The following is a 16277-nucleotide window of genomic DNA, read 5'->3' on the forward strand; positions in this document are numbered from 1 at the left end:
TGACAGGGTTATGGGACTCTTAATATGGCATACCTGGATGAGCATAGCTCATTGTAGGGAGTAGTGAGAGACACCTACCTGTTCTCCTTCTCTCCAAAGGTGCTTGGGAGATCTGCCCGCTTATGCTCCCTAAGATCTGGGGTGCACCACACGCCGACATATCAGAAGGAGGTAAAGTACCCCGGTTAATTTCAAGTGGTCCTGTACCTGCCCACTTGCTCTGCCAGCAGTCTCGCCATGTTGCAAGTGTCTTTGGAGGAATTCTCACTTGCCATGTAGCAGGTGGTGAAGACACGTTGGCACAACTCCCGGGGGTCTCCTGGCGTGTAGGTGTCATCATGCACTAGACTCCGGACATCGTCTAGCACTTGCTTATCTGCGGTTGTAGAGGGGTAAAAATAACCTTTTCAGTCTGGGCTCTTGAGCTAGCTATAGCATGTTACAAAAAGTGAAAGCAAATAAAAACATTATTTATATGCACAATTCCATTTTACGTTGTTTTGTTTACGTATCTGTACATATTCAAATACCTATTTCTCTAATTGTATCAGCATGAATCTACAATTTCTTTGGTTCTGTGAAAGAATTAAGTTACAACTAGCTTTTTCAACATTTATTCATCTATTCGGGAATAAACACTCAGGTAAAGATGACTGTAGGGTTGTTGTGTTTATGTAAGCGGTCATGTATAACACAACACAATATTTATGGAGCACACACATTAGGATGTTGAATTAATTTCAATAGCAATAAAACCCTAAGGCATTCAATGGCTACTTGTTTGAAAGTTGCTGAATTAACAACACTGGAATCTAAACTCCTCAACAACACTGCGCGAGTTCCTCACACTGTACAATAGTTTTCTGGGGCCTGGTAAAGGGTGAGAAGGGAGATACATTCATTCTTTGCCAAACCTTATCACATTCAGTTGCATATAGGTTTGCATGCAGCGAAAATCATGCAGATTGGCTTTCAATCGACCATCATTTACAAACACAACAAGCATTGGCAAAACCCAAAGTTTTCAACAGTGAAATGGAATTAATTTGTTACTGATTGTTTTTCTATACGGCCATTGTGCGAGAGCAGGGGTGTAAGCCATCTCTGTACCAGTTTCCGTGTGCTTTATGAAAAGCATAAGGAAATGAATGGAAAGTGCTTGCCTGGCATGCATGGGGGCCATAATGGAACAGTTATCAAATTTATTTTACGTTTGGGATTGGTTTTTTTTTTTATGAACAGAGAGGCATGAGGGTGGAAGGAGAGGTAGAGACGCAGACACATTTATCTCGAATAAGCGCTGCAATGCAAGGTCGAAGATCAACAGAGGAACAATACATGCCATCCCGTCGAAACATGATGGAAACTAAATGCTTCTCGTGGGGCAAATCAAAAAATAGGGAGGAAAGACTAAGAATCAGGATGAGGAAAGTGAGGGAGAAATGACCAAATCGAGTGACTTGGGGAACAGCCTGCGGCAACAAAAGGACCGGCTTGAGTAGGCAAAATATGAGGAGAAAAATGCAAGCCATTGGAGTGGGACGCGTGAGGAAATAAGTGTGCTGGAAAACAGGAAAAACAAGCTTCAAATAAGGATGGAGTCCCACTCAACAAACATAGGAACTAATGGAAGGCGACCAGCAGCAATCTCCCAACAGTTGGCTCAAATAACATAACAAACATCACTGTAATAATATGGTACACAGTAAGAAATGAAAACAAACGGAGATGCACCACAGAAAGTTTTGGTGAAAACATCAAACATCTAAGGCTAAAATTAGGTTGATTACACTAGGACTGCTGAGCCCCGTCTGTCCCTGGGACTGGTCGAGGACACAGCCCACATTTGTGTCTCCGCAGGTCTCTCTACAGGCGAGCTCGCCATGTCAAAGACTGAGGAGGAAAGAGGTGAAAGGGATAAAAGTCAGAGAGGTTTGGCTATGTATGGTTTCATATAGTGCTGAACCTCGGAATAGCCAAGTACTTTGAGGCAGAAGTGAACGAGGAAACTTGGGTGGATGAGTAAGAGCTGTAGATTAATCTATAAAAGAGAGATCTTGTCCATTCATCATCCAATAGACTTGAGTAGAAATGCTATAATGTAAGAATATATTGCACTGTCACCCATCAAGGCTATAAGACAGACACACACACTCTTCCATCCCAGCACTCTCCGGGAGTAGGGCGCTACCTATGAGCAAATGTGTGTCAGTTACTAGTCGGGTGGTTGAATCGCTGCATAAGTGCAAGTACAATTTCATGAGAACAATATTCTAAACTCATTCTACTCTGCCTCATCTCTCATTCCTAATAACTGGAAATAAAAGGAGCTTTGTGCTGTGGCATCTTATAATGTGTCCCTTATAATGGAAAAACCTACATAAAATGGGCTTTCTGGGTTAAGTGGTATCAAAACCAGCTGCAGCCCCACTCATTGGGGTTGCTTGGTAGTCGGCCATTTTCATCTGATGTTTCATCGTTTCTGGTTGGACTGCTAAATTCTTGCTAAAGCGTAAATGTGTTTTATTAGCAGGAAAGTAGCATTTTAACAATAAACGCTGTTTGGTACGGCAGTCCACAAGGCCACCTCAGACAGTGGGAGCATAAGTCCAGGAAGTGTTGAAATGGGTCCTGATGCAAACCGATAGAAAGAGAAGTAAAGAGCTGAGGGCATTCAAAGATAACAGTGTCTCGTAGAGGATTGTATCACTTCATCTGGACATGCTTCTAGAGCCCTGGCCAAGCAAGGTCTGCAAGGCCATCTTCTTTGAAGCATGCTGGGCTCCGTATTAATCTGTAACCAGTTGCGTAGGCATTATGCCCTTCGCCACTGTTTGAAATATGAAATAAGGCAATATTTAGGGTTCAGTGGTTTGCAGTCCCCGGTGCCACTGCACCTGGTGCACCAATGAAAGCCACGCCCCTACCTGTAACATGTTCAATATTCCAGTGTGGCAATATACGGTTTCTGTTCTCCATGCAACAACACGTTGGAGACTCCCAACCACGTTCATAATGTTTCCCCTTCACTTGAAGGTTTGTGACAGGGGCCAGTCAGACACGGTGCGGCGTGGCCGGGCTTCCCTGGACTGGCCTACACAGTGTCACGTCACCTGAACAAACACTGCTGACGTCAGCCTCTGCCCCCTCGTTAAATAATTCATTTTGACAAATAGAAAAAGGTAAACGGAATGTTAAATTCTGTATTGTTCTCGTCCCTCGATCATTGTTTTGGCTGTATGTTTTCTAAGTATAGACATGTATGTAACAAAAGTATATATGTTTGTATAGAACATACAGAAGTCTCATGAAGGCACCTGCACCGCAAGGGGCCCCTACCCTTTGCAGGTGCAGGGAGCCCTGCGGAGGGCCCGCAACCCTTCAGGGGCCCACATTTAATGAATACCTGTAAGGTATGGGAGACACCGGGATCCCGCAACGCCTTCGGGTGGGGGGGGAGGGGTAATTCACTTTACATTAAACGCCACTGAGTGCCCCCATATGTGAGAGAAAAACGTGAAATGCACGATACTCCTAATTCATGTACACAAATGGTAAATTTAACAGGAACATCTTCGACCAGAGTTTGGTGTAAGACGTGTTATGTGTAATGCAGAGGAAATACCACAGAGAGCAAAGGTAACGCCACTGTAAATTATTGGCTATAAACGTCTAAATCTGTGTTTTTTTGCACACTGGCTCCCTTGTCATTATTGGCCTAACAGAGTTGGAGTCGGGAACTGGGCGCACTTTCCCGGTTTCTCCCAGCGAACTTAAAACAGGTGCGCCAGGCGCAAACAGGGAAAGTACGCCCTTTTACATATATTGCGCTGCCCAATGGCAGCCGCGAACTCACATTCAAGTGAAAAAACAGAGCGGGTTTGAAGCATCTTTTAAGGGGATTAGACATCCCCTGGCAGGTGAGCGCAGTGAGTGACTGCACCCGCATGCAAGAGGATGTCTGTCCAGCCTCTCCCCCTCCAGAGGGCTGCTATCTGGGAGTGCACTTCTGATGTGACTGCGACCTCCCCAAAGGCAAATGTGTATCTCTAGCCACAGCAGAGGTGATGCCCCCTTATTTTGGGGATTACTACGGCTAAATGATAAAACATTTCCCTTACCAGGCCACAGTAATAACATAGGGCGGACTCCCAGTATTATCACGGTATCGACCATTTATGGAAGGCGCTTCAGAGATCCAAGGGTCTCATTGGACATTAAGTAAAGAGGTCCATTAGTGAACTCAATGGCACATTGTTTTCAAAGGTGGCCCGAGGCAGACCTGTCCATATCAGGATGCACGCACACTCACTCTTCAGGGAGCCATATCTCACCCAGTTTTCAATATTTCGATCGCAACTTATCAATGAAGTCTGTTTTAGATGGATTATAATTTCTTATAATTATGTATCTCTTAATATACAGTACCGTTTCTAAGCGCTATGAATAATGCGTGTTTATTCTCTGATACAAAGATCTTTGATTTATCGACCGACCATGGAAGGATGTAAAGCGGAGTTGGCTTTGTTTGGTTTCCAATCTCATTACCCCTATATCGCTCATGGTGTCAGCATTGAGCGCTTACCTCAGTGAGCCACTGTCGGGCCTGTAGACAAAGCGCTTTTAAACACTCACAAGTATCAGCAGCAGAGTGTCTATGTGGCTCTGCAGCTTGCTTCAAGCAGGCGGATGTTTGATGCAGCAAAACCATGCGAGAGTCATGCACACATTCCAACTGGTCAGAGATGGAACAAAGAAAGCAACAGCCACCAACGCTCACTCTCCTAAATCTGTGCATGTCAGAAAGGATGAAGAAGCGGGCAAGAATGTCTCAGGCGGGATATTCCTGTGAGTTGAAGACTTTGGCTGTTTCTCCAACAGATGTTTTTACATTCTGTGTTTTCACAGGGACACCATCTTTGCACCAGAAATGTACACATTATTGCACGTGTGGGGCTACAAGCAGACCAGGAGTCCAGATCCTGAGATCGCACCAGTAAATCTTTAGTTCCCGCTGACTAATCTCTTCTTATTTTCTTTATATATAAAAGTTGGAAGACACCCTCGCCTGTGCTAAGAAGCAATAACTGAGATCCACTTACTTCCGTCCTTCACAGCGAGCGTAACCTGGTGACACATGGAGAACACGATGCAAGCGGTCGCTGAGCTATCGATTCCACCACTGAGAGGGAGCAGAAATCCACCCTAAAACCACAAGCCACAACAGATCACTTAATACAAAGGTGCAGATCATTTTATTCTATGTACTTCTATTAGCATTTTAATAATCTGAAACCTACTATCTCTGAATAGTAGAGGTTAGAGTTGCAGGCAGGACGGGATCGTGACAAAGTCAAAGAGGCAGCGTCATAGCCTTTCTACGCTCTTTTTTTTTCCTTTTTAACTGGTATGAACCGTGAATCATTTCCTGTGAGGTTTCTCTGAGGAGCACGTGTGACGTTTCATATGTTCACATTGACAAACATGAACTGAAGCCGCACATGTGCTCCTATGAGAAATTCAGTTCTCAGCAAATATCATTAAACAGTTTAGTGATCGACAAAACATTCAGACAGGAGCTTGCATTAAGTAACCAACACCCTCTAGAAACTTTGGGACTTTTTTTTTTATAGTTCGGCAGATGGGATACTCTGTCACAAACCCGTAGTGTCATAGGTTTTAAAGAGGGGTTTCCATTTTTAGTTAAACCCAGTTCTAACCAGTAAAACACCACCAGAGAGAATACCTGCTTTTCAGTGTAAACTTGAAAGCACCAGATTTTGCTGCATTTTTACTGCTTTGACGCCCTCTAATGTCACAGCATGATAAGTGCAGCCTCTACGTGTTAGTACTTTTCTGTGATGGATGTTTTCGCTACGACACTCTTGGGTCATGGTACGCCACATGGGCCTTGATTAATTTCGCTTCTCCTGATTAGGAGTGATAGGTTTTCCCACACCCGGATTTATTGGTAACTTCCGCACGCCCCAAAAAAATCAAAATGTTCTCGAAAAGAAGAGCATACAACACTTCTCCTGCTACTCAGGATCGTAGCATCAAATATTACAGTGTACAAGTGTGCCTCTACAATCCTAAAAATGCTGTACCAAACACTACTGGCGCTTTACATCAAACATCTTCAGCAACCATGCGCAGATCCAGGAGTCCATGCACCGGTTATGCTGAAATGCGCAGCTTCTCTCTCATACATCAACTCTGAAAATCTATAAGTTGCTGTACGAGATGCAGGCAATGCAGCCCTTAAATATGAAAATGCAGGCCAGTGCTCTGTTCCGTAGCATGTCCTGCAGACAGCACAATGTGTTCAAAAACAGGTGCATGGACCAGTTCCTAACTTGAATACCAAAGTAGAACATGTTCATAGTTCAGCCCCAGGATCACCAAATTCGCTTAAAAAGCCAGAACTAGGCCTGGCGCTCACATGTACAATAAACAAAAGCCCACATGCAGGGTAAAAACCACCGATTCGCGCGTCCCTTGCACTAGTTTTCAGATAAAAGAAGAGATCCCAGCAAGATAGACGAATAATGTAAAAAAATCTTTATTCACAACATGGACTCCACAGGCAAAGAACCCGAGGCCTCCTGCAGGGCATAAGATCTCTGTATTAAGTCAGCTTCTTCTTTAAACAGCAGCATAGTTTCTGTTAAAAGCACCTATAGCGAAGAGCATGCATAAGGCATGCTTGCATGGGAGACAGCCGATCTTATATAGGAACATTGTCTGTACTCCCAGAAAAAATAGGCGAATGAACAGTCCCAAGCCTTTTGTAATTCACTAGCCCAGCATTTTCAAAATAAAGTGGAGCAAATCTATATCACTTTTGACAACAGGACCAGATCTGATACACATGATTCAGTAAATCCGCGATCCCCTAGTGCTCCAGTATTCAAAGAATTTAAATCAGTCACCAACGACGAGATGACAACTCTTATCCTACAGGCCAAATTGGGCTCTCCTTATGACCCTCTTCCCCCCAGAATATTCAAACAGGTCCCTGAGATACTCTGCCCTAGTCCAACCACCATCTTCAACTCTATGTTTACAGAAGGGGTTTTTCCTTCCGCCTGGAAGAGGGCACCAATTCTACCCCTTCTGAAGAAACCCAGTCTTGACTCAGCCGAACCAAACAACTATAGGCCCATCTCGCGTCTTCCTCTCCAGGCTAAATTGGTAGGAAAAGTCATGAATGACAAGCTTACACTCTATCTTCATGAACGTAATTTTCTAGATAAGTCCCAGTATGGTTTTAGCACAGAGCACAGCACCAAAACGGCCCTAATAAAAGCTACAGATGAAATCAGAGCAGTTCTAGATGTAGGAGGTGCTGCGGACCTTATCTTGCTCTATCTGTCGGAAGCGTTCGACATGGTCGACCACAATCTGCTACTCAATCGTCTGAATACTCTTGGCATCACGGATAACGCTCTAGCACTGGTTTCTTCCTTTCTATCTGGTAGAACACAATCGGTTGCCTGGGGCTGCTACGAATCCCCACCCTATGTTCTCCCTTGAGGGGTCCCACAGGGCTCCTCAATGAGCCCTACTCTTTTTAATATTTATGTATCAGAATTAGTAGCACTAATCAGATCCTTCGGTCTGACACTAACATCTTATGCGACGACACTCAAATCGTCTTGTCTGCCTTTAAAAACCGCATGCCGCCAGTTAAAAGATTCATCGCTTGTATGATGGCAGTCAGCTCATGGATGAGTTCACACTGCCTGAATCCGATCTCAGGAAAAACGGAGAAAGTCCTCTTCAGCAACTACTCCCCAAGTTGGTCCCAGATCTGGTGGCTAGACAAATTGGGGGCAGTACTTATTCGAGCTCCCAAAGCAAGAGATCTGGTAGTGATTATTGATGAGAAATTGAACTTTGAGGCACAGGTAAATGCGGTCTCCTCATTTCGCTTCTTCTTACTTAAGGTGATTAAGAAAATCCTACCTTTTATTCCAGAAGATAGTCAGAAAACTGTGGTTACATCTCTGGTTCTTGCCAAACTGGACTAATGCAATGGGCTCTATCTAGGCATTCCTGGGAAGGAGTTAATCAGCTTCAGATAATTCAGAATGCCGCTGCTAGGCTTCTGCTAGGAATCCCCAAGTTTCAATCAGTATGAAAGCCTCTTCAGAAGCTGCACTGGCTTCCAGTTAGGAGCCACATTCCTTTTCAGGCCTTATGCATTACATAGAAGGCACTGCGTGGTACCGGCCCTCAGTTCTTGAGGCGGTCACTGCACCGGTATTCTCCAAACAGATGCCTTCGTTCGGAAGGGGCGAAAGTGATGCTTCCTCCCAGATTTCGTAAATCCAACTGGGGCAGCAGGGGCTTCACAGTGGGGGCTACGAAGCTCTGGAACAGTCTCCCCATTTCCATCAGAAGGCTCCCTTCTCTGACATCCTTCAGGAAAGCTCTTAAAACCTGGCTTTTCAACAAACGGAGGTCCGAGCTCGCTCCGGGCTGCTAGCGCCAAGACACCGTTTGGTATTTGCACACTTTATATATTTTATTGACATAAGCATTGTTAAGTATGAATGGAAACATTACGTGGGCTGTTGGAATTTAATGACAATTAAAATGCAACAAACAGATTTTAAAAGAATAGAACAACATGCAGATTAATTTCTAAGCAGAGTTCATCCGTCTGCCGACGTGGAGTAGGAATAATAGGTCCATATCTCAGAGTAAAGCTATATTTATGAGTCCCGTCCTTTTGTGTTATCTCAATAGAAAGAGCAGAGCAGACAAGGCAATGTGGCACTGGTTTTCAATACAAGAGGACAGATCATCTCATAATACATATCTCATGTCCTAAGTAGGAAATCTTCAGTCAACATTTGTCTGGAAAATGCAGCAGTAAGAATGTGTTTTAAATAAATGAACCTTTTATTCACTCCAACCAGGTCTTAATGTGCTGCTAGGATATTAGCATCAATGCACAACTCAGACAAGGGTGGGACTGGCATGCTTGCAAGAGGAGTTTTAGTGCTGGGAAATGAGGCAAGCAGTGAGGTGAAGGAAATGCTGAAAAGTCACTTGTAAGAACAAACTGAAGGGTATAATACAGAGAAAGGAACTAGGAGCATGAAAGAAGAAAAGAAAAACTGACTATAGGAATGAAGGAGGGTTAGAAGGATAGAAACAAAATCCAAATTGCCTATAAGTATTGGAAAAACAGCATCCCCATGATTGCGTTATAGAGCAAATAAAGTAACCAATGAAACTATTTCCTCGCTATCATACCTTTATCTCATTGTCTCAGGCCTGCTGCTAGACCTACTGTATTATTCTAAAGTTATTGTAACTCTGTGATATATTTATTGTTATGATACCCCAAGGTGCAGCGCTGTGCAATCATCTACACGAGGCTTTATCTATGGAGAATTTATTTTGGGTGTTGTATGGCCTAATTTATTTAGAATTGACCCATCTGCAGAAAGCAGATGCAACCATCTTCCTGACCTCTAGATACTGGGAAGCTCATTACTGAAAATGATCCACAAGACGGTTGAGCAGATTCACAGAGAAATTCCCCAGCAGCAAATGACGGAATACATGGAACACAAGAATCAATCTGGAAATATCCTAAGAGACAGCAACATATGCTTGAGAAACTCTTTGGGAATTCCACATGCACCTGAGCATCTCACTCACGCTGTACACATCTCCCAATTTGTGTCAGTTTGAAACTTTGTTAAAAAAGGCTAAAGCAAACTGCATTCAATGATGCACTCAAATCTGTACATTGCCCACAACTGTCTGTAGGTTCTCATACTGAACGTCAAAAGTGTTGAAAGACAATTCTGTTATCGGGTGTCATCAGCACAGAATTGCAGGTCCAACCTATGATGCTACACCTAATTCCAGAAGGAAGACATATATGGTTGAAATCATTAAGGTTTTGTCAAGAGGTGGAAATCCAAGCTTTATAGCTTCCATCTTAAGAGTTGCATAGCTTTCCAAGTTTACGGGATTCAATAAGGCCCCTCCCCCCAAGGTAAGCATGGAAATCTACATGCACACCTAACATTTCCACGAGCTGAGCACTCCTTTTCTAAGCATACTCCTGAAAGGCAATTTTCTGGGTAATCTGGTCAGAAGTGTATATTTGCTTGTTTTTTGTTTTTATTTATTTTCTCTCCACAATTAAATAATTCTGAGGATACCAAACAAATTGCGAAATGTTTGTGAATAACAACAAAAGACATGCGTTTGTTAATGTCCATAGCATTTTGCATAATCACCCTTCCCGTCATGCCCTCTTTCAAAGCAGCTACCCATAAACAGATAATACTACATCTTGGTGTATTGTCCACAGTGCTAAGTTCCATCTGTACATGTAAATGTCTGTAGATCCAACCAGAGTTCACTTTTTCCCCACACTTAGTTAATTTAGATACATTAATACAAGCTTGTGACTACGACCCATGGATAGCGCGGACCTTTAAGGGCCACCACGGTGTCCGCTCCTATTTAACATCCATATCAAGCCTCTGTTTGTCATCATCAGAGGCCTGACGTCTATTCGTACTCACACAATACACAAATCTAACCGCTGGCTAAAGGCCATTATGACAATTTGTCCAAAGTTGACTGATTCTAAATGGAAGAACTACTCTTCGTGTGACGAACAAACTGTGAGCTTCACACAATCTTCCAAACCACCTGAGGCGTTTAACTTCTGAGTCAGGTAAGCCACAAATCCACAGTACCTGGGCCTTATTAGAGACTCCAATCTGAATTCTGAAGCCACACACACACAGGGTCAGTAACTTGCTCAGCATTTTTTAAGCATGAGACAAGGGAAATACATTTTGCCCTGTGTGGATGATATCTCAGAAACATAGTTGGTTCTTCAGTACGTTCAAAACACAACTGTGATTAGGAAGTCCCCCAATTTACAAACTCACCAAATTCAATTTGCACACAATATAGCAGCAAGACAGGTCTTGAAAAAAAGAAAATTGGACAATATTAGGGAAGTCTTGGTGTCCCTTAACTGGCTTCAAGTTTCCAAAGATCATCTTTAGCTGGCCTGTTTATTTTTAATTTTTAAATCCTTTCAGTATCTTCTTACAAATGCACTTCAATTTAGAGGTCAATTGTTGTTTAGGAGTCTAATATTTATACCCCATTCTACAGGAGATCCAAGATGTTCCATATTAGAATCTCACATGTGGAGTTTATTTCCAGAGGACATTGATCTGCTGCTCACACAGATAAGATTCCGAAGGGATCTCAGAACCCTGCAGTTTGAGCTCTAATTGTCATTGGGTGTTCACATTGGTGATCTGCTGCATAGTTTACGTATTTAATTTAAATATAGCCTCGAGGCAAATAATTTTGCGGAGAGGACTATCCAAAGAAATTTAGTATCATTGCATGGTGTGGTTTGTTGTTCTCATGCGCACCCATTGTGTCCTACCTTCACAAAAGGATGGACAACCTTTTTAAGGTTTACTTGGGTACTTTAACTACTAGAGCTAGTAACTTAACATGGTTGAAGGAGTTAAAGTGGGCCCATGATTTCACACTCCATTTTCACTGGATTGCCGTTTCATACTTTTAACAAAAGCCCAACCCTTCACAATGATGGGCATAAAAAAAAGTTATGCAATGAGCCTACATAAGGACAACCTTTTTTTTTTAGACGCCAAGAGCCCCAGTCTACTGCAGTTGCAAAAAAGACCAACTAGAGGGCTGGTGGATTTGGACAGTTCCACCAGGCCCTGTGTGGCAATAGCAAATGTGGGATTTGGGATTGAGTGTCATCAGTGGCTGGTTCTCAACCCATGCTACAAATAGACATACAAGAGTCACTACCCTAGTCCCTAGAACAGTGCATGAGGGGGATTAATCAGGCTCATCAACCTTAGTGGCATACATTATGCATTTTTTTATATAAACAATTTGGACACCTCCTTGCATCTCTCCTGTCATGACACCATCTGTGCAGCAATTTAGAAGAGATTATACTATTAATAATGTTTTGTAATTCCATGGCGTAATTGGTTGTTTTTTGGAATTTTCTTATCAAGGCAATCACATTTAACAAGAACATGCCCCGATAACAAGAGTAAAATATAGGACAGACTTGATGGTTCTACTAGTTTTAAACCTCAACAAGTACGGCTCATTTGCTGCCCAGAAAGAGGCCATTACATAGAAGGGCTTGGCATTGGCTGTAACCCTCAAAAACCTGAAAAGGTTATCGGCAGGGCCAACACTGTCACGCCCCGCTTCTCGTCATACAAGCAACGCTATTACCATCTATAAAGTATGAGAGCGAACTATTGAGAGGAAGGGACGCCAAAGTATTGAACAGTATAATGACGAGGTCACACGGAATAATGATTAATCTTCCTAGCTATACTTCTCCGGCTCAGATCCAGCTGGAGTTTGCCCTGCCAAACCAGACCCTGGCCAAGCGCCAATATACACAGCTGGAACAAAATCAGAAAGGCGGATCCCAACACATTAAATCACCTCCTACAGTAAGAGCTGCAGAACAGAGATTCCTCGCCTACAAGAGTCTACCTCAAGGAATCACTGGTGGCCACTGGGCACACCAGCTCTGGGATACTCCAATGAGCCATCTGGCCTTCAGAATAATAGCCGTGGAAACAAGAAAAACGCGCTCTCTTGTCGAAGACAAGGCTGGCCTGGCACGCAGAGCCCACGCAAGGCTGACCCTAAATAATTTAAAGACACCTGCACATCAAAAGTACTTTAACACATGGTACACCAGTGCAGTCAAGGATAGGTTCTTGAAGTATCGCCTATCGATGCTACCCCCGCAATCCCACCTCCTCCCAACCCCTGGCAGCGGAAGGGCACACTGAATGGGTCCCGCCTATGTGGCAGCTGAAACGAAGACATGCCACTTTTACTATGCTCTTGCAGGAAGCTGCTAGGGTAAAGTAGACAACTGCTAAGAGTCCCCCTCAACCAAAGAGGAATAGGCACACGGAGGCACCGTGCTGGCCTGCTTCGAACCAGGGCACCCGCAGCTGAAGTGGCGACTGGTCAAATATCTTATAAGCAGGGCAAGAGCCGGGAATACACACGGGTACACGGCGTCCACCCACTATTTTCACAGGGTGGACACCGTCCACCCTGCTAAGAAGTTGGACCCCACAGAAATATATTGAACTTGTCCCAGTGTAATTTTGAGACACCGGGACACATTCAACAGCTCCTACACGTTGTCTGCTTTCAATTCACAGCAGCAACGTGCAGGCCGCGAGGGGGCTTTTTTCACCTCCAGCTGGGCAACGATAAAGACAGAAGTTAAGAGGCCATCAGACCTCCTTTTAATGAGTATGGGACAGGAGGCGTCCTGGAACCTCACAAATGCACCTGCGGGGAAACAAAAGCACACAGCTTGTTACCTCTTCACAGGTACTTGAGAGATACATGCTTTTGACTTTGTTGTATGTAAGTGCATGCACTGTAACAATGTCGGATGGGTTGGTCTGTCTCAGTATTTACACAAATAACAATTTAAACAGCACTATTTTATTTCTATTATAGCGCTACTCATCCCAATGCAGACTGTTAGAGCGCTTTACAGAACATTATCCATTCCAAATAAATCATGTAAGAGTGTAAATTAATGGACAAGATGTGTTACATGAGACAGTCCGGGTTACAAGGTGTAGGAGTCAAATACCCTTCATAGCTCACTGTGGTCTACTAGAAGGATTACAATTTATGAACTGCAACTAACAAAAGGATCTCGGTCTTCAAAGCAGTAATCCAGCTACCCATCCACATAAAGTAAAAATCTATGATTTGCATGTTACAGGATATGCTTTGCAGGAGGCAACTTTTTTTTCAACATATTTTATAGCATTTTTAGTTGGCATATATTATAACATACACATATCACAGCATCACTTCCAGTGAGGTCACTTCCTGTGATGCCACGGGAAATGTCATGGTCGTGACATCATGTGCTTTGATAGCACGCGTCATGATGTCACTTGCATACTGCCTGACGTGGTTATTCCCCTCACTTCTTTTTTAGGACTTGTGCCCTGCTAATAAGGGTGGAAAAGAAAATGGGAATACAGCAATGCTTGCCCCTGTCTCTACTTCCATTAGATAAGCTTCAGTTGGAATTGACATGCTCGGGTACATGTCCTTTAACGTGGCTAAAACTAATACAGTAACTTGTCATGTTCTTTAAACTCCTTTTTCTAGTGAATGCAGCGGCTGTGATCGGCTCTCCTGAATTTGTTTGACTGCACCCTTTGAACTGTTTGTATCTTGATTGCATCTTTTCCGGCATTTGTGAATCCACTGTTGCAGCATTTTATTAAAAATGGCTTTATAGTGAATGTGCCGGCCGTGAACAGCACTTTTGATTTTGCTTGACTGCACTTTATTCATCTGTTTGCACCGTGATTGCATCTTCTTTGGCAGTTTTGAATCTATCTGTCCCGGGTGTTATCGAAATGGCTGCCCTCCGGCTCATGTCATACTTCTTAAACTTCTTTGTTATAACAGGCTGCGCTTGCTTTTAATGAACAATTTGCACTTAAGATGGGGCTGTACTTTGCCCCAGAATTATTCAATCCGCACTCTGCACTTTGTGGCGGTGGCAACTTTTTGTCTCTACTTGAATTTTTTATAGCCGCCGCACACTTGAATTTTTTATAGCCGCCACAAAGATCAACTTAACGAATGTGAACTTTGGTTTTACTGTCTGTTGCATATCATTGTAAAGGTATTTATTTTTAAGCATAACTTTCATGATTTGTAACAAATATTGATATGAGGTGTCATAGTTTGAAACTGATTTTCCTTTTTTTGATGTACATTATTGCACAGGTTTTAAGTAACTATGCAATTAAAACAAATGAAAAACAAGCTTGTATTTGAAACCCCAACCAACAACTGGCATATTTCAACATCATAGACCGACCATTGTCAGTGAGCTGTACTTTGAGCCCCCAACCCAATGGGTCACTCTTAGGACTTATCCATTCCAAACATGGAGAACAAACAGAAATGAGACAGGAAATCCTGAGCTAAATCCTCTGACACACTTGGTAGCGCTTGCATTTCAACGGTGCCATTACACAAGGCCATCAACCAAGTGCAAATCTGAAAACACCTACCTGTTTACTACGCCGTAAGTAGTCCCAAAGCCAACAGGCCGGTCCAAGGCTAAAAACAAAGAGTAGGATTAATGTGGATAGATGACATAGAAAGACAAGCTCACGGCACAGCAGCAAATGTTATCTTATTTAGGCTTGCTAACGGCACAAGAAAGAGGGGTATACAATGCTAAGTAGCTTTGCATTAACAAAAAAGGAAATATTCCCTACATTTTACCTGAGTTCTGCGTTATGGACATCTTCGTGTATAATGAAGAATAGCTCTAAACAAAAACATACATTTATGGAAAAACATACCTCTATGCAAAAACATAGCTCTATGCAAATAAACGTTTACATATGACACGAGGTAGACATTTTGCAAATCGTAAGAATTCAAAACATAAAACAAAAATATATATATAGGCTGTTTTAGCCACATTTAACTCTTATTTATCAAAAGGAAAACAACACTAGGGTCAATGTAGAAGTCCAAAAAAAGAAGACACTATAAGACACACATGCTGCTCCAGAGACTAATCAGGGACCGTTAGTGATGTCAGCCCTCAGTCTGGAATCCTAGGCAGAAATGGATCATAGGGCAGGATGTACTAAGAGAATTTGCAGCACGCCATTGCGAAATGTGCACCACCTTTTCGTCAATCAAATCACATTTTGCAAACCAACCTATATACTAAAAGGTCCATTTGGAAAAAATGGAGACACAGGGTGTTGCAGAACGACATGGCTAATTAATATTCATTAAGCAGGTCGCAATTTGATGCAATAATAGCGATGGTGGCCTGCAACGGACAGCAGACCACCATTCCCTAGATTGTATTCCAAAATTAAAACCATTTTAGGTCTCGCCTAGCGTTGCTGCGCACATGCGCAGCTCATTAGGAGAGATTTATTGCAGATGAGAACTTTTAGAAAAGGGCTTGAAGCCCCGCCCTTATTTCCATTGGCTTGCGTCACCGTTTATGTTAAACGGTGACCTGCCATTGGAAATAATGTTTCTAGGGTGCCTCCTTTTGGCTTTTTTGTCCGGCCCAACCGGACTGGCTCGCCTGCTTCACGGCTGTCGTAAAGCAGTTTCTTATCGCAGAGGCGTGTTATGTAAACAAGCCCTGCGATCCAGTCCGGATG

General features: G+C 43.1%; 1 protein-coding gene across 1 annotated transcript in view; it reads right to left on the reverse strand.

The window, feature by feature from the left end:
- NADSYN1 (NAD synthetase 1) overlaps nucleotides 1-16277 on the reverse strand; it is a 199914-nt gene that overhangs the window by 70816 nt on the left and 112821 nt on the right. Inside the window, exons 12-14 of the mRNA XM_085643580.1 lie at nucleotides 15150-15198; nucleotides 5103-5205; nucleotides 208-376 (exon numbers count right to left, since the gene is read on the reverse strand). Coding sequence (XP_085499706.1) covers nucleotides 208-376; nucleotides 5103-5205; nucleotides 15150-15198 — 321 coding nt within the window. The remainder of the gene's footprint in view (nucleotides 1-207; nucleotides 377-5102; nucleotides 5206-15149; nucleotides 15199-16277) is intronic.

The sequence above is a fragment of the Triturus cristatus genome, chromosome 3_1 (assembly GCF_964204655.1).
Source record: "Triturus cristatus chromosome 3_1, aTriCri1.1, whole genome shotgun sequence".
NCBI lineage: Eukaryota > Metazoa > Chordata > Amphibia > Caudata > Salamandridae > Triturus > Triturus cristatus.